At 49.0% G+C, this 25,634-nt stretch overlaps 1 protein-coding gene across 1 annotated transcript in view; it reads right to left on the minus strand.

Annotated features, from left to right (window-relative positions):
- The window catches only part of ANTXRL (ANTXR like), an 80,469-nt gene extending 58,414 nt beyond the window's left edge, over window positions 1-22,055 (minus strand). Inside the window, exons 1-3 of the mRNA XM_054034478.1 lie at window positions 21,548-22,055; window positions 2,104-2,175; window positions 1,905-1,976 (exon numbers count right to left, since the gene is read on the minus strand). Of these exons, the coding sequence (XP_053890453.1) occupies window positions 1,905-1,976; window positions 2,104-2,175; window positions 21,548-21,804 (401 nt within the window). The 5' untranslated portion in view covers window positions 21,805-22,055. The remainder of the gene's footprint in view (window positions 1-1,904; window positions 1,977-2,103; window positions 2,176-21,547) is intronic.
- Between the last annotated feature and the right edge of the window lie 3,579 nt (window positions 22,056-25,634).

Below are 25,634 nucleotides of genomic sequence, written 5' to 3' on the forward strand. Positions count from 1 at the left end.
TCAATCAGGGTTGAAATCTTCATTCCGATGGCCCCAATCACTATAAAGTGCAAACCAAAACTCATGATTCGGACAGCCCTCAGGGCTGGTTAAATCTTGAGTTATGGTCTGACCCAAAATAACGATAAGAGACCAAAGTGTATGAAAATAGCGTCCGAATGTTGTGGGCTTCGGCTAGGTTGACCAGACAGCAAGGGTGAAAACTCGGGACAGGGGGTGGGGGGTAATAGGAGCCTATACAAGAAAAAGACCCAAAAATCAGGACTGTCCCTATAAAATCAGGACATCTGGTCACCCTAGGGCTTCCTAATCTGGCCCAACGAAAAGTGATCAACCCTTTTTCGCCCTGATAAACATCTGGAGCACGAACTGTTCCTTATCCTGGGACAGATTCTGATTCTGTCACTCATCTTGAATAGCACCTTATTCCATGAAGGGTTCACTCAAAGTCCATTCATGGAAGGTGCACTCAACATGAGGGTATCAGAATCATAGCTGTCTGTGTATGTACAGCGCCTAGTGCAATAGGGGCCTGATCCTGTCTTGAGGCCACTAATAACAGCAGTGTGGAACAAAGACCCCAAAGGAAGGACCTAGGAAGCCCAAAAGTCAGATGCTGTGGAGAAACATTCATAAACACCCAGAACATTCTCCCCAGCCTTTGTTTGGTGATCCAACCATTTGGGCAGCACAGTAATAAACAGCGAGGCAGTGTGAGTTTTTGTGGGACAGAGGTGAAATCTGAGGCTCTGAGAAGGGATGTTTCTGGGGCGAGGAGCACATTCTGCCCTTTCAAAGTGTAAGACGAGCTGAAATGGCACTCGGAAAATAGCATATGGCAGGGGAGTTAGATCAGGGAATGTTTTAATGCCAGTATCCAACATCGCCACAGGGTTAACATCAACCTTTCACCTTGCAAAGGGCAAATCCACCTGAGCAAGGTAAACACAAGCTAGCTCTGGCCCCTAGACACCCACTTGGGGCCTGATCCGAAGCCCAGTGAAGACAATGGAAACACTCTAGTAGGCTTCAGGGCCAGGCCCCAGAAGATGCAGAAGAAGGATCTGGGAGGCTGTCTCCGGATTTCAATTAGACTATTCCAATCCCCCCTCCTCCCTTTAAGAGGTGCTTCAGACTCACGTAGGCACACAGCACTACCAGCACCGGACACATAGGGAGAGATGGCCAGTGTGACATATATAGTGGAAGGGAGAGGGAAACAGACTGTGTGAGGGCAAAGTTCAGCCCTAAGTCAATCAACAGAGAGAATTTGATTGCAAAGGGGGGCAGAAAAAGGGAGTTTGCTGCAGTCTCAGATTCTCCCCTTTCTCTCACTGGAGCACAGGATGGAATTCTCTTCTGGCTGGCTTTGCAGCAGCATGGGGTTCGAAGCAGATGGTGCGAGTAGGAAGCACTTCTTGCAAAACAATACCCAGCCATATCTTTCAGCAGTGGTCCAGGACCATGCAGGATTGATTGCTGAAATGCTTTGGACTGCTCCTGGAGAACGCTGCAGCACTTTATCACACAGTGTCTTCTGCATGTGGCGCCAGGGCCTGCTCTCTCTTACCCCAGAACTGCCCTTCTGAAATCAGTGGGGTGGTGCTGGTGTACCTAGAGCGGGCAACTGGCTTCCGGATTGCAAGCGCCGGGCTTGCCTTAGAAATGCAGCTTGATAGAGCTCCGGCGCATTGAGCTATCTGCTTGCCACAAGGCTGCAAATGGGATACCAAAGGGCTGTTCCACATATGGCCTTCGATCCTGCTCTCAATGGAAGTGCCGCAATTGATTCCAATAGGCACAGGAGCAGATCCGCACTAAAGACTAACGTTATCCAGTCCTGAGCTCTTGCAGTTGTTAAGGAGTCCCTAGCTCTATTGGGCTGAAGGAGGTGAAGTACTTACCTGTCTTCTGTTAGCTTCATGATCGTAGTGCCTCGCGAGGAAAAGACAATGAAGGACATGCGCAGCATTGGACTGAAACAGACAGAACAAATCCACATCACACACAAGATTGTCTCAGCATGTTCGGCAGCCTCTAAGAAAGCAGCAGGTGAAACACTATGTATATTGTAACTGAAGTTTCCTCTTGTGAAAACTTTACCTTATAAACTTCTCAGCCAGGCTCTCGACAAAAGAGTAGATCTCTGTCCAGTGGTTTCTGACACTTCCAGACCTAAATGCAAATTATAACCAGTTAGGCTAATTTCCCCCTGCAGTGGAATTGACTGCAACCTACTGAATATTTAGGATGGGATATTCTAAGGCATTTAGAATCAAATCAATGGGAGTTGGGCAACTAACTCGCTGAAACTCCTTTGAAAATACCACTCTTCTACAGTGCAACAATTCCATTCGACATTTTAACAATGTGCCCAGTCATGTTCCCATTGAAATCAACGGCAAACTCCCACTCACTTAAAGGGAAGCAGGATTGGGTCGTAATTATTTTACTGTACATAGAGTATTTTAAGCCACGTGAAGAGAGTGTTCTGCCAGTTGTTTTTATTCATTTTTACAGTATAAAAATTCCTGTCCCTTTTTTAAAACTGTAATTTTATTTTATTTTGCTAAGACTTGTGATGAAATGAAGGATTTGCTTTCCCAGGGTGCAATTCTGCTTTCAGAGCTGCACTGAAGAATCTCAGCTTTGATTTTCTGCTCTCCCAGCATGTATGGGAGAAAATATCCATGGATTCCTGCTCATTTAGGTAGAGTGGACTTTCAAAGTAATCTGGAGAGGAAGGCTAATATTGTGGCTAATGTACAGGGCTAGTCCTCGGGAGATCTGAGGTCAATTCCTGGATCTACCCCAGACTTCTTATATGACCTTGAGCAAGTCACTTAAAAGTCTTTGTGCTTCAGCTCCCCATCTGTAAAATGGGGATAATATCACTTCCAGTGTCTCATCCATTTAGACGGTAAACTCTTTGGAGCAGAGACATACTAAATGTATGTACAGCACCTAGCATAGTGGGACTTCTAGGTGTTACTGTAAAGCAAATAAGAAGTACATTTCCACTGTATGGGTCAGAGAGGAGTATTTTGCCCCTATGTTGTAGCAATGAACATTTTCAGACCATTATAAAGTCTCTGAAGGGTGAGATATCAGAGTGTTTAGGAGCCATGCCTTGGACTCTACTGTCTATTACACTTGGATTCGCTCTCTTTGCCGGGCAAATTCCATGTCCCAAGCACTGAATCACAAGCAGAGGAGATGCAAACCACAGGCAGAAAGTTACATAAACAAACAACAACATCTGCCAAAAGATCACAGAGCAAGGGCTTATTAGACCATGTGAATTCCTCTGCTATGCAATTGGGAAATACAAGGAGGTAACCAAACTAAAGCATAACCACCACCAAGCAAGACAGGATAAACTGCTCTCTACCTTAAGTGCTAATCTTATTGACCTTAGCCATTGTGCTCTGCCAGAACATGGAAAAAGTAGGCATTGACAGAGGAAGCATGGTCCAGTGGTTAGGGTGCACACCTAGGATTTAGGGTTCAATTCCCCACTCCACCACAGGCTTTCTGTGTGATCTTGGGCAAGTCATTTAGTCTCTCTGTGCCTCAGTTCTCCCTCTGTAAAATAGGGGTAATAGACTGGTCCTATCTCACAGGGGTGATGTGAAGACAAATCCATTATCAAGGTAATGGGGCCATGTAACTACCTAAGATAGACAGAACGGGCCTCCTTATGTAGCCCTGCCCCTATGATCACATGCTATTGTTTTCTGGGGGACCCCTGTCTCATTCACTGCACAAATCAGATACCATGTAGTAAACGAAATAGCAGGCACCACGTTGGACAGTGGGGATACAAATAAATGTTGCAACGAGGCACGGCCTCCCAAGCTAGGAGCTCTGCCGCGGCGCATCCTCGAGATCAGATTCCACATGGGACCTACATGCTGAAAGACAAATTCCACTCCACCCCCACCTCACATGCATGTGCAGTGTCACTAGAACAGTGGGGTGGTGCTAGTCGAGGAACCCTTTCCTGTGAATTAAAAAATGTATGTTCTTCTGACTCCATTAGGCTCCTTTGAAAATCCACTCTGAGCGATGATAGCTCAGCTAAATCCAAAAAAGATTTCCAATGGTCTTTGCAAGAACAAGCCTACCCATGCCTCAGTTTCTTCATGGGTACAATGATTCTGCCTTCCTTTGTAAAGTGCTCGGAGAGCTACTAATGAAAAGCACTATCTAGGAGCTAGGTATGATCCCTTCTATTATTAGTATGTCCAATTTAGAGACTATTTTGGGCTGGATTTCAAGTTTCTACCCCCAAACCGCTGTGGGGTTAGCGCAATTTGAAAAGAATGATCGCAACAGATTTTCTTTATTGTGCCAAAAATGTATCTTTTTCACCCACTGCCTACTCAAAATAGCGGAACTGTTTTTGCTCAATCTTAAAAAAAAATTCACCCCCTGGCAGAGAACAGACCTGTAAATATCAGCCTGGAAGGTGAAAGCTGGAGAAATTTTTCAGCTACTGAAAACAGCCCACTAGAATAGAAATACTTAAGCAAGGCAACCTTAGTGCTAGGCATTGCTATGTGCTCTGCCTATAGTGAAGGCCCTAGTTCTGGAATTCGTATGAGCATGTAACACCAGTTGGAGTTTTGCGCACCAAGGGGCATGTGAATGGAAATGACTGTGATCAGATTCATGCGGGGGAGGGGGGATTAACTCTGAAAAGCAAGTGAGATCTGTTGTGGGCTGGAGTCCTTATATTTGACGCTCCCAGGGAATCGGCAATGCTCCAAAAGGGGTTTGTGCCAGATCCCTGTGCTTTGCCACCAATCGGCTGGAGGCGGTCCAAAAGGCAGCGGGTGTGAGGCATCCTCCATACAATGCGTCCCTTACTCCATCCCTCCCACCTGGAAAGCACCGCTCGGGCTAGCTGCAAATAGGTGTCAGGAAATCCAACTGCTTGGAAATCAGCTGGTGGATGCCTCCAAATAAACAGCGCCAGAGGAGTGTTCAGCACAAAGTTAACATCAAAGGATCTGCTCCACTCATAGTTCAGACTTGTCATCTCTTGCTGTGTGTGATGCCCCAGTATGGGCGACATTGGTGATGCCAGACCCACCAAAATCCGACTGGAGCAGACAGCTGGTCTGCAAGGGCTGGGCTAGGTAAGAACCCGTTTGTTTCCTATATAGCATTGTTTTTGCCATGTCTTTTTGCTTGCTTTTTCATATGTAAGTCTATACAGATGTGTGTATTATATATATATATATCCTTATTTGTTACCCTAAAGGCCTGATCCTGCACCATTGTCATCAATGACAGTTTTAATACAACTAAGAACAGGGCTTACAATGGTAAAACATTTGCTAGACTATGCACTAAGGCCCCATTCTGCAAGGTGATGAGTGCTTCCTGTAAGGACCTGAGCACCCTCAACTCCAGCTGAAATCACTGCAGTACTCAGCAGCTGCCAGATGTGGGTCCTTAGTTCTGCAGAATCAGTGACGTTTTTCTATCAGCATCTAACAATTGCAAGGCAAGTCTTAGCTAGAGTGTCTGTCTGAGGCCAGCAAAACCCATTCTGAACCCATCTCCTGATGCCCGAGGATAGTGAAGGGGCAGGCCTTTGAAAGATGCTTAGCACCACAAAGTAGGTGTATGTTTTTAACAGTGAAAATGTTGGATTCTCCATCACTGACAACTTTTAAATCAAGACTGGATGTGTTTCTAAAAGCTCTGCTCTAGGAATTATAATGGGGCAGTTCTGTGGCCTGTGTTATACTGGAGGGCAGATGAGAGGATCACAGTGGTTCCTTCTGGCCTTGGAATCTATGAATCGATGAGAGTACTGCAGGTATAAACATAGGCACAGGAAGGAGGGGTGCGCAGTGTGCAGCACCCCCAGGTTTTATGCAGGGCCACTGGCCCCGCTCCCAGGGCTCCACTCCCCGGCTCGGGTCCCAGGGGCTGGCTCCATGCCCCACTCCCCAGCCACTGGCTCTGCGCCCGGGGTCCTGCTACTGGCTCTTCAGCCGGGACTCTGCTTCCCAGCCACTGGCCCTGGCCGCCGGCCCCACTACCTGGCTGCTGGCCCTGCACTCCACTCCCCAACCTGGCACCTGGGGCTTGAGTCCCGGCCACTGGCCTTGTGCCTGGGGCCTGCACCCAGGGCCCCACCCCCGGGACTCTGCTCCCCGGCCTCTGGCCCTGTGCCCGGCCCCACCCACCACTCCCAGGCCTCCGCTCCCGAGGCCCCGTGCCTGGCCCCATGCCCGGGGCTCTGCTCCTGGCCCCACACATGGGGTCTCAATTGCTGGCCTTTGCCCGGAGCTCCGCTCCTGGCCCCACACCCACTCCCAGTTCTGGTCACAACCTTGGCCCCCTTACCCCTGTCTGGATCTCCCCTCTCCCGGAGACACAGCCCTGCTCCCAGCCCCAGTTCGGGGAGGCAGGGGGGTGGAAAGGGGAAAGGGGGCTGGCTTTCAGCACCCCCACTGCTAAAAATGTTCCAGCGCCACTGGGTATAAATGGACATTTGCACATCGGGACCTGCACTGGAATGTTGGTGCTTTAGGCTGTTTTTGTCAGTCCCTTAAAATCATTCAGGCCAGGATCAGAGTCTGTTAAATGAGCAGCAAATGAACACTGGATAACTGCCACTGACAAGGCTGGATTATTGTCTTGCGATGCCTGAGCCATCATCGCCTCATAGAAAGGTAGAGCTCCTGGCCTGTCCAAGCGCCAGACCATCAGCGAAATGACTCTGTTCTCACAGGCCTCCAGGAAACAGCCAAGACAGAGTCAAGTTCCTGAAGGCTGGCAATGGAGCCAATCAATGCTGAGCATGCAGAACGGATGGCAGGGCTGAACAATGCAGTCCCTAGCCCCACATAGACCCCAGTGGAAGGCATGTGGAGATGCAGCAGACATGAAATCCTGCTAGTCCCTGGCCTGGGGATTTGGACTGGTGGTGGATCATACAGTGCATCTGTAGATCACTGCTCAGAGTGTTCTGGGTCCCTCTCTGTGCTTGAACTAGAGGATGAGAGTCTGTTACAGCCTGAGTCTCCAGCTCAAGCTTTAGACTGATGCCTTTGGCTCTGAAGGTCCCTGGTTCACTCAAGTGTCAGCCCATGTGAGGTGGTCACATCAGCCAGGCCTCAGGCCTGATTGACTCCCCCTCTCTCCCCACAGGGAGCTGTGGCGACCCAGTAAGTCGATATTCTCTGTGGCTCATGGAGACGTATCAGTAAAAAAGGCCTGGCAGTGGCAATGCTGTTCCCCAGGCCACCATTGCCCCATTCCCCACGACGCCCCCAGAGCCAGCTCCTCAGCATCTCCCCACCTCCACAGCTCCCCCAGAGACAGCATATGGGCCTCCCCCCCAATGGTGCACCCAGATACGGCATCTGGGCCTCCCCCCAGATGGCGCCCCAGAGATGGATCCTTGGCATTCCCCACCCCACAGCTCCCCACAGAGATGACTTCTGGGCCTCCCGCCCATGGTGCCCCCAGAGATAGTTGTTGGGCCTTCCCACCCCTCAGTGTCAACTCATGGGCCTCCTCCCTCCCCCCCGAGAGCCAGCTCCTGGATCTCCCCACACACACCGTGGTGCCCCCAGAGACAGCTTCTCAGCATCCCCACCCCATGGAGCCCCCAGAGCCGGCTCCTTGATGTGCCCCCTCCCCTACAGCATGCCCAGAGCATCCTCCCTCCCCCACGTGCTGCACATGGAGATCCCCAGGAAGGCAGCGGTGCCTCCCCGGTTGGTAGCAGTAGCAACTAGAGCTCCTGTGTCGCTGCCTTTCTGGGCAGGGGAGGAGACTCGCCCTCACCCGCAGCAGCAGCCTATCAGCCAGGAGGCAACATTTTAACCAATGTGTCTGGCACAGGGGGTGCTTTGCCCCTCCCCCCAATCCATCCCATCCATGGCTGAGGTTCATGGGGGAGCAGAAGATGAGGCAGTGAGCAGCTGCTGTGGGCAGTGACGTGCCGGAGGAGACATTCCGGGTCAGGTTCTGCTGAAAATCCAGAGTGATCCCATTGAAATCACAGGCTAATGTGGCCGGAACCAGATTAGGATCAGGCCCAATGAATGCAAAACCCACAAAAGCCATGCACTGTGAGTGAGCTCCCCATGCTGGGAGCGCTGTTCTGTTACACAAGACACAAAAAGAAGAGTCAGCAAACCACAGCCTAGCAAAGAATGCACTCCCTGTCCCATCCGGGAGCCCAGTGCAGCAGCTGCCTGCCTGAATTTCCCACTGATGCCTCTCTGGGGAAATGGGGCTGAGGTGAATCAGCATCTGAGAGGGGTGAAAGGAAAAGCTGTGACAACCAGGGCCTAATTCTGCTCCTGCTTCCACCGCAGTAAATCAGGAGTGACTCCTTTTAAGTCAATGTAGTTTTTATATCCATGTCACAGCTGGGGTGACAGTTATCACAGACAGGCCCGCATGTCCGTAGGGATGTCTGTGAGACAATCAGGTGCGAGACTGGGTGGATCACAACAAGAGTGCGACTCCTCAAGGGGTGGTGTAAGCCGATTCCCACCTGAAACCAGGTGGGCAAAACTGGCACAGAAGAGGTATCATTCATGGCCGATTTACAGCAACATGCAGAAAAAAGAGGGGCTGATCTCTGCTCCAGCCCCCACACCCCTCTCCATAAAGCCATCTTTGCCCCCTCTACCTCTGCTTCTCCTGAGAGGCGCAACATAGAATCTGCGCTGGAACGTATGTGACTCAAGATAGAGGCAGGGGCTGCCCTGAAGAGACCAAGTTGATCAATAGGGTACAGTGCATATGAGTGCCATAGTTTAGCAGTGAAAGTGGATGCCCTGGGTCTTGCTAGCTAGTAAATATTCCCAATACTATCTGATCATCAATGATGAATAGGACACACTTAGGAACAGGGACTGTTTCTGCAGATCATCTATCCCATCCCCAATCCTCTGCCGTTAAAATCCATTGCTAATCTGCTTTTGATATCAGTAAATGCAGCATCAGGCATGTAATTCCCAGCACTTCATGGAGGCTAGCTTTAAATGTCCCAAGCAATGGACTTCCATGTGGAGTTCATTCCACCGTACAATAGATATCAATGCCAGGAAGATTGTGCCTGAAGTTTCCTTTGATTCGTTTCATCCCATTGCTCCTAATTACACCCCTCTTGTGCTACTTTAAAGGGTCCCTCTTCCTGCTGCATTTACAGCCAACAGATACATATAAATGGCAGTGCCAAAGCCCTCCTCTCCCCTACTGAGGTTGAAAACTGGAGGGGAGGGGGGCGGCGAAGCAGGTTTTTTGCTGAGTTTCTGCCTATTTGCCTATATCTGATAGGGAGGCGCTCCAGGCTGAAGGCAGAATTCCAGGATGGTCTCAAAGCAAGAACGGACTCCACCGTTCTAACCCATTGTTCTATAGACGTGCTGGGCTTAGCTTGGGCCATTGCACTCCCGGAGCGCAGTACCTGCTTACCCCGGGGCTAAAGCTGGCCCAGCCCGTCACAGGGATGAACATGTGTCTCAGTAGGGCCCTTTGCTCTGAAATCTGCAGCTTGGTTGTTATTTGGCGAGAGCTAATTGCAGCCACAACCACATTCTAGACAGCAGGGAAATTCTGCACATCGGTATTAGTGGCTCTGGAATTAAAGCAAAGCCTCAGGGCACTGAGTTTGTTGTGGTTTCAGACATGCACATGCACATCCATCCGTCCCATGGCTCTGTTCTCCTGAGCCAGCAGAGTATTGGAAGTGACAAGACTCCTCCTCTCCTGAGCACTGGCCTGGAAAGGACCCTTTGTGGATGGATCACCCAAGTAAGAGGAACCAGCATTTGTATTCCAATAACATCTAGACACCCCAGCTGAGATCCAACTGTGCTATTCGTAGGAGACAGGCCCTGCCCCAAAGGGCTTACAACGTAAATAGACAAGACAAGGGATAGGAGGGGGAACAAAGGCACAGAAAAGAAACTCGCTGAGGGTCAGGATTCGAACCCATATCTTCTAGGGCCCAGTCCAGCAGGCTAGCTGCTGATGCACACTGCCTCTCAAGGTAGCTGTGTCCAAAAGGTTTTAAGAGTGGGACCAGTGCCAGGCTAGGACACTATCCCCTCACTGAGAGCTTTTCTCCCATGAAATAAAATGGCTGTAAAATTACCCAGCTCCACATTATTATCTACTCTGTGTGCCTCCCTCCAAACTGCTGCCACTGGTCTGATCACTATCAGTCTGACCATGTGACCAAGCCAGCTCCCTCCTGCAACTTCCCCAACATCTAGCCACAGAAATGGGCAGTGCACGGGGAAAGGAAACCCAAAGCCAGACACGGAATTTAGCCAGTCAGCCCACTACTGGTCTTAGAACTTTTGCTATTACCAGTACAGGGCCTCGGACACACAGTTAAGCAGTTCTGGTTCTATTCAGCAAAGCCAAGGCCCTTACTCTTCGCTGCTCTCCGTCACTCAGGAGGCACTTCTACTGACTGGGAGGCAGCAAAATGAGGCACTTCTGCTGAGTGTAATGTGCAACAGCCATGCTTCTTCTCTCCATTTGTGCATAAAGGACCCAGTCCTTGCATGCCTTGTGCAAATTCACGTTGTGAGATTCAGGCATGCAAGCTCACACCCAGAAGTGATAACTCACTCCCTACAACTATATGCTTATGGAGCATGACCCAAAACCCACTGAAGTCAATCGGAGTCTTTCAATTTACTTCCTTGGCTACGGCTCAGGCTCTTACTATATAAAATGCAATTCCATACAGATATATGCCTTTATTTAAATATTGCAGAAGAGATGCTTTTTTCTTCACTCTTTTAGTTATACACGTGCCATATAACAAAATCACTGTTCATTGGTTCGCTTTGTACTGTCTTTAAGCTTTTTCCTTTTTGGATTTAATTGGTTTTTTTCTTTTTGCCAAAAGGCAGCTCTGCTTGTGTAATATCGGACAAAGTACAAATAAACACAACCTGCTTCCAATAACAAAGTTATGTCCACAACAAAGCAAACATTTGGCAGAACTTGCCAGCTATTGTCCATGGTTACATAAAATCTAAACATCAGCTACACTATACCCCAGTGAAGAAAGACAGATAGGAAAAAATACCAGCAGATCAGGGTTTGATAATAATACATAATATTGCCTGCGGGCATTCAGATTCCTTGAGTCATGGGTTTTTAACACCAGAAGGGACCACTGTGATCATCTAATCTGACCTCAAACATAGTGATATATTTGGTATAAATGACTAGGTCAGATTATGAGAATCAGAGAGAGAGAGGCATAGATAGATAGATAGATAGATAGATAGATAGATAGATAGATAGAAGGGATGTATGGGGACAGATGATTGATGGGGTGTATGGAGATAGAAAGATGGACAGATGGGGTCTATGGGGATGGATAGATGGGGTGTACGGGGATGGATAGATGGATGGATGGAGTGTATGGGGATAGATAGATGGATAGATGGGGTGTATGGGGATAGATAGATAGATAGATAGATAGATAGATAGATAGATGGGGATAGATCAGGGGTTTTCAAACTGGGGGTCGGGACCCCTCAGGGGGTTGCGAGGTTATTACCTGGGGGGTCGCGAGCTGTCAGCCTCCACCCCAAACCCCGCTTTGCCTCCAGAATTTATAATGGTGTTAAATATATTTTAAAAATGTTTTTAATGTATTAAGAGGGGGTCACACTCAGAGGCTTGCTATGTGAAAGGGGTCACCAGTACAAAAGTTTGAGAACCACTGGGCTAGATAGACGGATAGATGGGGTGTATGGGGATGGATAGATGGAGTGTATGGGGATAGATGGATGGATGGGTTGTATGGGGATAGATAGATGAATATATAGGGTGTATGAGGATAGACAGATAGATGGATGGCTGCCTGTATGGGGATAGATAGATGGATGGGGTATATGGGGATAGATAGATAGATGGGGTATATGGGGATCGATAGATAGATAGATGGGGTGTATGGGAATGGGGTGTATGGGGATAGATAAATAGATGGCTGCTGATAGAAAGCTGGATAGATGGGATGTATGGGGATAGATATATGAGTAGATGGGGTGGATGGGGATTGATAGATAGATAGATGAATGGATGGATGGATGGATAGAGATAGATAGATGGTATATGGGGATGGAGAGATGGGGTGTATGGAAAAGGGTAGATGGATGGATGGGGTGTATGAGGATAGATAGATGGGGTGTATCGGGATGGATATATGGAGTGTATGGGCAGGGCTTTGGAGTGGAGCACGGAGCTGGAGCACGGAGCAGCTCCGGAGCAGTGGAGCTGCAGGTTTTTGCCTGGAGCTGGAGCGGAGAGAGAGAGAGAGATGGGGTGTATGGGATATACAGTATGGGGTGTATGGGAATAGAAAGATGGATGGATGAGACAGATGGGGATAGATAACTGTATAGATGTGTTCTATGGGGATAGATAGATAGATAGATAGATAGATAGATAGATAGATAGATGAATGAAGGGGTAGACAGATGGAGAGATGAGGTGTATATGGAGAGATGGGGTGTATGGCGATTGATAAATAGATGGATGGGGTGTATGGGGATAGATAGATGGATAGATGAGGTGTACGGGGATGGATAGATGAATGGATGCAGTGTATGGGGATACATAGATGGATATATAGGGTGTATGGGGATAAGATAAATCAGTAGATGGGGTTTATGGGGATAGATAGACAGATAGATGGGATGGATGGGGATACACAGATGCATATATAGGGTGAATGGGAATAATTAGATGGATGGAGTGTATGGGGATAGATAGATGGATAAATGGGGTGTTTGGGGATGGATAGATGAATGGATGCATTGTATGGGGATATATAGATAGAAATACAGAGTGAATAGGGAGAGATAGATGGATGGATGAGGGTATACGGGGATACATAGATGTGTAGATGCGGTGCACGGGATGGATAGATGGGGTGTATCAGGATGGATAGATGGGTTGTATGGGGATGGATGGATGGCTGTTTTGGGGTAGATAGATGGATAGATGGGGTATATGGGAATGGGTAAATGGATGGATGGGGTGTATGGGGATAGATAAATAAATGGATACATGGAGTGTATGATGGTAGAAAGATGGATAGATGGGATGTATGGGGATAGATAGATGCATGTATAGGGTTATGTGGATAGATAGATGGGTGGATGGGGCGGATGGGGATTGATAGATAGATGAATGGATGGATAGATGGAGATAGATAGATGGTATATGGGGATGGAGAGATGGGGTGTATGGAAATGGGTAGATGGATGATGGGTGTATGGGGATAGATAGATGGATATAGTGTATGGGGATTGATAGATGGGTGGATGGATGGGTGCATGGAGATACAGAGATGGATAGATGCAGTGTATGGGGATAGATAGATGGGGTTTATCGGGATAGATAGATAGATAGATAGATAGATAGATAGATAGATAGATAGATAGATAGATAGATAGATGGCCGTATGGGGATAGATAGATAGATGAGTGGATGGAACGGTGGATGGGGATTAGGGTGACCAGATCACCAAAGACAAATATCGGGACGCGGGGGGGGGGGGGGGGGGTGACGTGAGGGGGGGCGTGGCGGGGGGCGGGGCCAAAAAAAAAAAAAAAAACACCTTCCTCCGCAAGCGCTGGAGGGAGGCCCGGGAGACTCAGGGGAAGCGCGGGGCCGGGGTGAGTGAGAGCCCGGCCTGGCCCCGAGCAGGCAGGACTCAGTCGGGTGGTAGGGCGAGGAGGGGGGCGGCCCGCGGGGCCAGGCAGCGGCTGTTCTCCCCCCCGGGCAGCGGGACTCGGGAGCAGCCGCTGCTGTAGCTCCCACTGCCGCGGGGGAGGAAGTGGCCATGGCGCTCCGCGGCTGCGGCTCTGGCGCCCCCGAACCTCCCGAGCCGGGGCCTGCTGCGGGAACCCAGCAGCGCGTACGCTGGGCCCAGCCCCTGGCCAGTCGCGTCTGGGCTGCTGCCCAGCTGGTGCTATCCCGCGGCGGCCCCGGAGTGGGGGCAGCAGGCCCCAGCCCCCCCCATCCCGCTCGGGTCCCGCAGGGGAACGAACAGGGCTGGGCAGCCGATGCCTCCGCTCCGGGGCCGCCGCGGGATTGCACCAGCTGGGCAGAGCCCAGACGCGACTGGCCAGGGGCTGGGCCCAGCGTACGCGCTGCTGGGTTCCCGCAGCAGGCCCCGGCTCGGGGGGTTCGGAGGCGCCGCAGCCGCGGAGCGCCATGGCCGCTTCCTGCCCCCGCGGCAGTGGGAGCTACAGCAGCGGCTGCTCCCGAGTCCCGCTGCCCGGGGGGGAGAACAGCCGCCGCCTGGCCCCGCGGGCCGCCCCCCTCCTCGCCCTACCACCCGACTGAGTCCTGCCTGCTCGGGGCCAGGCCGGACTCTTACTCACCCTGGCCCCGCACTTCCCCTGCGTCTCCTGGGCCTCCCTCCAGCGCTTGCGGAGGGAGGGGGAATGGTGAGCCCGGGGAAGAGGCGGGGATTCGGGGAGGGAGCCAATCGGGGGAGGAGGGGGCGGAGTCGGGGCGGGGGGGGGGGTGCGAGCACTTCCGGGCTCTAGGCTCCGGGGCATTTCCTTGTTTGTCCGGTTGTCCCGACCGCATGTCGGTCGGGACGCGGGACAAACAAGGAAATATCGGGACGGTCCCGATAAAATCGGGACGTCTGGTCACCCTAATGGGGATAGAATGATGGATAGATGGGGTGTATGGGGATGGGTCTATGGATGGATGGGGTGTATGGGGATAGATAGATGGATAGATGGGTTATATGGAGATAGACAAATAGATAGATGGATAGATGGGGTGTATGGAGATGGGTCTATGGATGGATGGGGTGTATGGGGATCGATGGATAGATGGGGAGTAGGGGAATAGATTGATGGATACATGAGATACATGGGAATTGATACATGAATATATAGGGTGTATGAGGATAGATGGATGGATGGGTATATGGAGATAGATAGATAGATCTGTTGGATGGGGATGGATTAATGGGGTATATGGGGTGGATAGATAGATAATTACAACCATATTCAGAAATTTAGTCCTGCTATAATCAATTAAGTTTAAGGGGCAAACTCAGCTCTTCTTATTTACATGAACTCCCTCAGATTTCAGTGGAATCTTTCTGTGTCAGGATCTCACGATCAGATCCCAGATGTACTGATGAATCAGGGTTAGTCGGTACAGTAACTCCTCACTTAACGTAGTTATGTTTCTGAAAAAAGCAACTTTAAGTGAAACGATGTTAAACTAATCCAATTCTCCCATAAGATTTAATGTAAATGTGGGGGATTAGGTTTCAAGGAAATATTTTTGGGGCAGACAAAAGGCAATATATACTGTACAGTACTGTACTGTACTGTGGTGGGGAGGTGCCCCTGGCTTACCCCTGGGGCTCAGGGCTGGAGTTGTGGGGTCTGGGAGGGAGTTAGGGTGCAGGAGGGCACTCAGGGTGGGGGTGCAGGAGGAGGCTCAGAGCTGGGGCAGGCAGGAGGTGCAGAGCACTTACCTGGGGCAGCTCCTGTTTGGTGCAGGGGGTGTGCAGATGGCTCTGTGCAGCGCAGCACCGCCCCCATGGCCGCGATTCTGGGAGCCGCGATTCTGGGAGCTGCACTCCCCACCCGGCAGGCAGGGCCACCCGGAACGCAGGGGCTTTATGGGCTTCAGGGCCCTGGACTAAGGGGGCCCATGGGCCCTGGCCTGCAGCTCTAAAGCCCCTTTCAGAATGCGGCCCTGTGAGCACGGGCCGGAGGACTCAGGAGGAGCAGGGGCAGCTGCGCAGCCAGCGGCCAGAAAGAAGTGGCGCTTTTCCCTTCAAAGCCGGTCGGAGAGAAGCGGCGCTTTGAAGGGAAAAGCGACGCTTCTCTCCGGCCGCTGGCTGCGCAGCTGCCTTTGCTCCTCCTGAGTTCTCCGGCCCGTGCTCACAGGGCCGCATTCCAAAAGGGGCTTTAGAGCTGCAGGCCAGGGCCCTGGGGCCCCTTTATCCCAGGGCCCTGCAGCCTCTAAAGCCCCTGCGTTGTGGGTGGCCCTGCCCGCGGGGAGGGGGCAGCTTCCCCACTCGCTCCCTCCCAGAAAATCCTAAGTGCCGCCAAACAGCTGTTTGGCGGCGGGGGAAGTGCTGGGAGGGAGGGAGGGAGGGAGGAAGGGAGGGGGAGGAGGCAGAGAAGAGGAACTTGTGCAATGCTCCCTTGCAAAGTCAGCCAAACGATATTATAAGGGAGCATTGCACAACTTTAAATGAGTATGTTCCCTAATGGAGCAGCGACGTAACTTGAAACAACGTTAAGCGGGAGGACGGTAAGTGAGGAGTTACTGTACAGCATATGAGTGCTTGGTCTTCCAGAGAGGTTGGTTCCCATCTTGATATAGGCCACGAGCGAAATGAGGCCAATATTTTCAAAAATGGGGGTCTAAAGTTAGGTGACTGAGTCCATAGTGGGGGACCTAAAACAGTGGTGTGATTTTCAAATGTGCTGAGATCCCAGCATCTCCCATTAGCTGTTGTCCTAGGTGTCCAAGCCTGGATTTAGCCATCCATTTTTAAATAATTTTGACCTAAATCTAGTGGGTTTCCCTCTGATCCAGTGCACACAATCAGCACACAGAACAGCAGTCAGTGCTGAGCCTCCCTGCAGAGAGATGCTGCAGAAGTACCTGAGACAGATCAATATCCTGTGCTTAGGTCAAGTCCTTGGACCGGAACAGTGGGAATGTGGCAAGATGGGCAAAGATTCATAGAGAGGACTGGAGGGTGGAAACCTGGACAGTTCCTATTTGCTCTAGCCAGTGCCTGTATTCCATCATTTTTGTGAGTACTACATTCACTCAGAACGTTTAAAACAAAACAGTGGAGTGTTTTGGCTTTCCTGGCACATACAATGTCCTTGCCAACCTGAGCTTTCGAAAATAAAGCACCCAGTGTGTAGTGACTGGGTGACTCTGGGGACTGGCAATAGCTGGCAGCAACCTTTAGGTCATCAGTCCAAAAATGACCTGGAGCAATAATTACGGAAAGACCTTCCCATCTGGTGACTGTGTGGCCTGGATGTAATGAGTCTTAATCACTTCCCCAGAGGACTAATTGGTCTCCTTGTTGGAACTGTCAGCAGAGAGGCCAAGGAGGGAATGGGCCATGAAGGCCAATCTCCCATCTCACCACAGAGACGGGGCACTTCCAGAGCAGGGTTGATGCACGCTGGCAAGACACTGTGGGGGAAGCTTGCACAGCCATTGTCTGTCCTGTGGATAAACAGAAGTCTGCAACCCCCAAGTCTGCCCAACTCAATTTTGCTTAAAATATAAATGATCTTTGTGAAACGCCCCAGTTAGAGGAATGCAGAAATATATCCAAAAATCTCAAATTCCTTCTTTCTCCGGCCGCATAGTTCAAAAATAAGGAAAAGGATTTTTTCACATTCAGTACATTTAAATACACATAGCTATATGGCTCAGACCTGTCATGTCAAGCACTAGCCAGGAGCAGATGTTCATGGCAGAGTTAGAAACCCCTTTAAACTAAGGACTTATAATTGTTGCACTGATAGACAATTATAGTGATGCTACCAGGCGCCACTATAATTAGAAAACACTAGAGGTCAGTTGTTGTTTTTTACAAGTGCATTTCGACACAGTGGCAAACAAGAGCTGGATGTCAACAGCAATGTAGCAGAGGAGAGAGGGATAACACAACATAAGGATGTCACTACGTGATCTGAACAGAGTCAAGTGACCAAATCCCTGAGCAGAGGATGTAGCACAGAGACAGGCAGCTGGATTCTTATGCAGCCTGAGGGCTGTCAGGAGCAGCCAGGAGGCCACTACCCCAAGAAGCCGTGAATTAGTAAACTTGAGGGACCTGTGGCAATGGGTTCAGCAGAAGCTAAGCACCAGTCTGGTGTCAACTCCTGAGCACACACAGCTCCCATGGCTGACAGCAGGAACTGTGGGTGCTCAGCATCTCTGAAAACCAGGACATTACTATATAAACATCAATGCAATTGGAGATCAGCCCTCTGATTTCTGAGTCCCCTAGCCCCCTATAACCAGCACACTGGACTAAGGGAGCCCTACACTTACAACATTTCCCCTAGCATCAGTCTGAACCAGAAGAGCCCTACCTTCTGAATTACCAGAGCCACTTTCCATAACTTGAAGGTGTCCCCTCCAAGTACCAGCCAAGGCCAAGGGGGAGGGATAGCTCAGTGGTTTGAGCATTAGCCTGCTAAATCCAGGATTGTGAGCTCAATCCTTGAGGGGGCCACTTAGGGATGTGGGGCAAAAATCTGTCTGGGGATTAGTCCCCATTTGAGCAGGAGGTTGGACTAGATGATCTTCTGAGGTCCCTACCAACCCCAATACTTTATGATTCTAATTCTGCTCCAGCACAATATACCATGGTAAGAATCCAGAATCCAGAGGGCAGATTGTATCTACCTGTGGTAGCTTCAAGAGGTTTGCCCACAGGGATAAGAGCTTTGCCCTGACCTTCTGCTTTGTGTGGAATGACACCCTCTAGGAGGTCTGAGATAGGTCTTTGCTTTTTTCCCATGTCAGGCCTTCATATACCCATGGTTCAGTCCTTTGGCTCTGAAGCTGCCTATCCCACAGGGTTAATACAGGAAGATGTAATCTACATCAGAAGGAGGAAAAACTGCACAAACTCAGCAAGTTTCTCTTTCTAATTGGCACCATATATTATACCAATAACTTAACCAGCGCATGATCTTTTCCCCTCTGCTGGCTGATGTCTTGAGGATTTGATCCCTGCAGACGCCAGCTGGCAGAATGAAAAAGAAAATCATGCCCTGACAAAGTCATTGCGGTAATGTACAGTGCCTGCACCAATAAGGGAAGACACTTGTTGTATTTCTTCAGTCTGCCTGCTTTTGATATGAGATAACGTCTTCCCACAAGGGAGCAAAGTAACACAAAGGACTCACCCAGACTGACTTCTCAGATACGCCCTGTCATTCATTCAGAGCGGACCTCACAGGCCATAGGACTCAAGCCTGGACATTTCATTGGGGGAGGAATAGCTCAGTGGCTTGAGCATTGGCCTACTAAACCCAGGGTTGTGAGTTCAATCCTTTGGGGGGCCATTTAGGGATCTGGGGCAAAATCAGTACTTGGGCCTGCTAATGAAGGCAGGGGACTGGACTCAATGACTTTTCAAAGTCATGAGATAGGTATATCTCCATATAAAATGGCAACATTTCAACCCCTTTGTTATCCATCTAATTAAGACTGAATGTCTCTAATTCCAGGCACAATGGAGGAAGGCAATCCACATTGTCCTGTATAGGATGTGATGGCACCACTTGGTGGCATACAATGTCTAGCGTTGCATATTGTTGGGGGTTATCCCATTAGAAGTTGGACCCAGAAATACTCCCTGATTCACATCTGAATAAATGTGATTCCAAAAATGTGTATGTTACAATCTCAGTTTCACCCATTCCCCTCTGATTGGCCATCCTCCCTTCCAACACTCAGAGATTCCCCCCACCCTGTCAACTCTTACTTATTATCTGGCTCTGTCCTGCTAAACTGTTCCAAGAGCCAGAGTCCATCCATCCATCCATCCATGAGATCTGTCCTCAGAAACCCCCTTGCTGCCATACCACCAGTCACGTAGAAAAGCAGTAAGGGCCAAATACAACTTCAGTTTGTACGCACAGCTCCCTCCGACATCCCTGGTCATTCTGCTACAGCACGAGGGAAGCACATAGACCATAGACTGTGGGGCTTTCACATAATCCTTGTAGATTTCTTTCTTGTAAATGTCCTACTCCCAAAAGGCCAACAGGAATTTCACCATTGGTTTCAGTGGGAGCAAGTTCAGACCTTAAAACCACAAGAAACTCTTTCAACTTAAATGGCCAAATTACCTCTTTCACATTTTTCATTCCAAACAGTTCGGCTTTTATTCTCTTGCAGACTTTCATGGCCTGATCGTGCTATGATTGAAGTGGATGGGAGTTTTGCCATTGACTTTAATGGCAGCAGGATTGGACCCTCTATAGATCATCTATACCACATAGATCATCTATACCACAGTCACAATCAAGTCAGAGAATCAAGTTACATCACAATTTCAATTTATAGGTTTAACAGTACCTTAACCAATATCTAAAGCCTTAGCTTTGACTAGGCATATAATAATGACATTTTAAGGCAAGGAAATTACATTGTATGAAGTTATATACATGTCCTATCCTGCCATAGAGAGTACCCCAATCTCAAACACCAATATCCATTTTTACTGATTTTTTTTATTACATCCTGGAGAACAGCATGATAATGTTGATAATAACAATTCAAAATCTTGATACAAGTGCATTTGATGCTGGAGTCAGAAAGCCCTGTAATAAACCTTAGTAGGCAGGAGGGTAAATTGTGATGCATGTTCCTGGAAAACAACAACTGCCGTAGGAAGTCTTTCCATCTTTTTGCTTTCAGAGCAAAACAAAGTCACCATCTTTTGTTGAGAAGGTGCTTTTTGGCCCAAAGCTCAGCAGAAGGCCTGATAGAGTGAACAATTTCCCCGCTAGACACACACACACACACACACACACACACACACACACAGAGCCATCACCTGGTCAGATGCACATTGAAAAAAGCTCCAATCTTTAGTCATATTTTAACATGTGCTAACTAAAGCGTCTTGACTAGCACAACTGTAAATTCTACTGTAGGCGGGACACAAACATTTCTTGCTTGTCATGTTGAACCCAAGGCTGCACGCTAGTGTTAAACACAACTAGGAACGAGCAGCCCTGCCCTCTATCACTTGTGTAGTGTCTACACTAGAATTTACAGTTGACTTGAGTACCACGTGTTAAAACACATCTATAAATTCCGATGTAGACATACCTTAGGCCATATTTAAACTAGGATAATAGGAAGTATCTAAAAATTTGTTAGCCAATATGTATTAACTAACATATTTTAAACACTAGTGTAGACAACCCCCCAGAGATTAACCATGGCCAGCTAACACGTTTTAAATACCTTAAACCAGGTCTGTAAACAATTGCGACAAACAACTGTTGGATTCTTAAAATTAACCAGAATGCACAGGCTATACTGTATCCCAGAATTCACCAAAGTCCATGGGTGATAGCCTAGAACTAAGCAAATTCTCTGGATTCAAGCCTAGAACTAATTAAATGCAAATGGTTACAGCCTAGAACCGACCAAATCCCTTAACATCCCAGAACTAACGCAAGTCGCCCATTATGCGCTACTAACCGCGCATTAGCGGGCTCTCCCGAGCGTGGCTGCCTTTGCTGGGCCACCGAGTCTCTGAAAAGCCCTGTGCCCCTGTGTGTGTGACCTGAGCTTCCCTGGCTGGGGGTGCCTTTGCTTTGCACAGTGCTCTCTTTGTGTACAGGGCGCGGGCAGCGTGGGAGGGCGGCATGCCCCGGCGATCCGCCCAGAGACCAGCAAAGATCCCCGCTGCAGCAGCAGGGCAAAGGCAGTGAAGGGTGAATAACCGCTTTTAAATGGGACTGTCACTTACTTATCCAGGACGAAGTAGAGATCGAAGGCCCCGTGACAGGACCGCTGGTCGTCTCGCCCTTCCTCCTCCGGCTCTGCTTGGGCGCAGGACGCCAGGCTCCAAGTGGCCAGCAGGAAGGCGCAGAGGAAAGCCGCTTTCTCCACGCAACTCCCACGACTCGCCATTTTCTTCCTCAATCTCTGCCCCCCTCCCCCGCCCCGCAGCCCTCGGAGTCTGTTCAGAAGCAAAGAAAAAGTTTCCGATCTCCTCTCAAACATGCGCAGAACCAGATCTCGGCTCCCCCACCCCACTGGTCCATGCAAGGGCAGAGTTGCTGCTGGGGGTGGGGGAGATTTCTGTGTGGAAGGGGGGCTTGGATCGGAGTCCGGATGGACGGTACCTAAAGCCCCATCCTCCCGCCCCTCGCTAACAGGCTGAGTTTAGTTGCTAGAGTAGCAACTCAGCCCCAATTTCCTGCGTGCCTCCTCCCATAGGGAGCGAACAGATTCGTAGGGAGGGGGAGACAGGATCTTATGGTGGGGAAGCTGAGCTGGGACTTTCCTGTTCCGGGCTCCGGAGCGGGGAAAGGAGAGCACGGCTGCAAACTAGCAAGAGATACACCCTCCTCCCCCCCCCCCCCCCAAAAGAAAAAAAAAAAAAACCACACACACACCCGTCCCCCACACCCAAAACACCAGAGCTATGCCCAGGGTACAGCTCGGGTCTGCCTGCTCTCCCTCCCTGAGAGTCAGCGCTGGATTCGTTTGCTGGCAAATCTGTTTTAAATCTCTCACTCTAGTCTTCTTGCAGCTTCCCTGTTCCCGTCGGAGGCAGCTGGTTTTACAACCATGCTCTGTGTTTAGGGACCCTAAAGCAACTAGGACTGGTCACCGCTTTGCTATTTATTGAGTGTATTTCATGGGCACGGCTGGGGAGCAGTTCTGGAATCATGCAACAGGGTAAAGGGCTAGGAGGAAGAATTGTAGCGAAGCGATGTGTCTTGATCCCAGGCGAACGAATTGTAGCGATCTGTCTGGACCGTATCACTGGGAACGAGTCGTGCAAAGGGGCAGTTGGCTTCACGGATGTTTATTCAGCTGCTGCCTTTTTGTTTAAAGAGGAATCGATTTAACCCACTCTCACAAATGTCATGAAAACAGTCCGGGCTCCTACCGAGCTATCCATTGTTTTTGAAGCGCTGCTTTTAAAACAACCCAGATAGCCCTCAGATCTATTAGTCGCCCAAATGCCTCTGGTCAATATCAGTAAACTCGTCCGCTCCCTAGCTGCTCATTACCCTCTGTGCCTCGCGATTTCCAGCCGGGAAAAGAATGCCCAGGGAGGTGGATGAGGGCGAACATTTTACGTCGGAGAGGCAGCCTTGCAATTTCCCAAACATAACGAGTCGGTGCCTCTTTCCACCGCTGTTATCAATCCACCTTGCCCCTGTCACACGCCTTTTCGATCCGCGTGCAAAGGAAAATGCCCGGTTGCTGTTGTACACGTTACTGCTTTTCCCCACCTTTTTTACCCCACGATTAAATGTTTTATTCTAATGATAAAAACGAACACAGAGAGAGAGAGAGACTTATGTATTGTGGGTGTCATATACGTGGGTACAGTGTAGGTACGGTTAAAATAAATCACTGAATTGAGGTTTTACACAACAACAGATACTTGGACTTCCAACCTCCCATCACCACCATCACCACCACCACACACACAAAATCGCCCTTAAAGAACTGGCCAACGCCCGCATTCATCTGGATGCGGCATATGAAATCTGAATAATTAGCCGTTTCCAGCCACCCATCTCCAAGCTGGGAACTAACTCTCTCGCCCCGCCCCCCATCGCCCACCAGTCACAGTTCCTGAGAAGGGACTGGTATTATATGACCTGATTAATGCCTAGAGCCACAGAGAGGGATGCAAGTAGAGTCACTTTGGATGAGAGAGTTGGAAACGGACGTTGCTCTTTCTTTGGGGGAAGGTTCATTGTCAGAGAATGAATCCACAGGATCATGGGGGTTAGAAGGCAAATTGTTCCAATTATATTGTCCCAAGGACTCCTAACCTGCCTCTCATCACAACCCCAAGAGAGATCGCTCCCCCTGCAGAGAACAAAGTTCTTTCTGAGGACGGGGAGGGGGTCTGGTTGTTTCCTTGCTCTCAGTGACAAAGAAGAGCCTTGATCTGGAAAAAGGGGTAAACAGCGAGGTGGCAAAATTTGCAGATGATACAAAATTACTTAAGATAGTTAAGTCCCAAGCAGACTGCGAAGAGTTCCAAAGGGCTCTCACAAAACTGGGTGACTGGGCAACAAAATGGCAGAGGAAAATCAATGTTAATAAATGCAAAGTAATGCATGTTGGAAAACATAATCCCAACTGTACATGTAAAGTGATGGGGTCTAAATTAGCTGTTACCACTCAAGAAAGATCTTGGAGTCATTGTGGATAGTTCTCTGAAAACATCCACACAATGTGCAGTGGCAGTCAAAAAAGCTAACAGAATGTTGGGAGTCATTAGGAAAGGGACAGATAATAAGACAGAAAATATCACATTGCCTCTATATAAATTCATGGTACACCCATATCTTGAATACTGTATGCAGATCTGGTCGCCCCATCTCAAAAAATTCATATTGGAATTGGGAAAAATAGACTCATAGACTTTAAGGTCAGAAGGGACTGTTATGATCATCTAGTCTGACCTCCTGCACAACGCAGGCCACAGAATCTCACCCACTCACTCCTGTAACAAACCCTTAACCTATGTCTGAGTTACTGAAGTCCTCAAATTGCGGTTTAAAGACCTCAAGGTGCAGAGAATCCTCCAGCAAGTGACCCGTGCCCCACACTGCAGAGGAAGGCGAAAAACTTCCCGGACCTCTGCCAATCTGCCCTGGAGGAAAATTCCTTCCTGACCCCAAATATGGCGATCGGTTAAACCCTGAGCATGTGGGCAAGACTCACCAGCCAGCACCCAGGAAAGAATTCTCTGTAGTATCTCAGATCCCACCCCATCTAACATCCCATCACAGACTATTGGACATATTTACCTGCTAATAATCAAAGATCAATTAATTGCCAAAATTAGTCTATCCCATCATACCCTCCATAAACGTATCAAGCTTAGTCTTGAAGCCAGATATGTCTTTTGCCCCACTACTCCCCTTGGAAGGCTGTTCCAGAACTTCACTCCTCTCCCTCCCTGATATTTATCCCTCTGATATATTTATAGAGAGCAATCATATCTCCCCTCAGCCTTCTTTTGGTTAGGCTAAACAAGCCAAGCTCTTTGAGTCTCCTTTCATAAGACAGGTTTTCTATTCCTCAGATCATCCTAGTAGCCCTTCTCTGTACCTGTTCCAGTTTGAATTCATCCTTCTTAAACATGGGAGGCCAGAACTGCACACAATATTCCAGATGAGGTCTCACCAGTGCCTTGTATAATGGTACTAACACCTCCTTATCTTTACTGAAAATACCTCACCAAGACCACATTAACTTTTTTAACGGTCATATCACTTTGGCGGCTCATAGTCATCCTGTGATCAACCAATACTCCGAGGTCCTTCTCCTCCTCTGTTACTTCCAACTAATGTGTCCCCAATTTATAACCAACATTCTTGTTATTAATCCCTAAATGCATGACCTTGCACTTTTCACTATTAAATTTCATCCTATTACTATTACTCCAGTTTACAAGGTCATCCAGATCTTCCTGTATGATATCCCGGTCCTTCTCTGTATTGGCAATACCTCCCAGCTTTGTGTCATCCGCAAACTTTATTAGCACATTCCCACTTTTTGTGCAAGGTCAGTAATAAAAAGATTAAATAAGATTGATCCCAAAACTGATCCCTGAGGAACTCCTTCCAGCCTGACAGTTCCCTTCACCTTTCAATATGTCCTTTTGTAGTCTCCCCTTTAGCCAGTTCCTTATCCACCTTTCAATTTTCATATTGATCCCCATCTTTTCCAATTTAGCTATTAATTATAGAAAAAGGTAACAAAAATGATTAGGGGTATGGAACAGCTTCCATATGACGAGAGATTAAAAAGACTGGGACTTTTCAGCTTTGAAAAGAAACGACTAAGGGGGG

Source organism: Malaclemys terrapin, chromosome 7, assembly GCF_027887155.1.
Source record: "Malaclemys terrapin pileata isolate rMalTer1 chromosome 7, rMalTer1.hap1, whole genome shotgun sequence".
Classification (NCBI taxonomy): domain Eukaryota; kingdom Metazoa; phylum Chordata; order Testudines; family Emydidae; genus Malaclemys; species Malaclemys terrapin.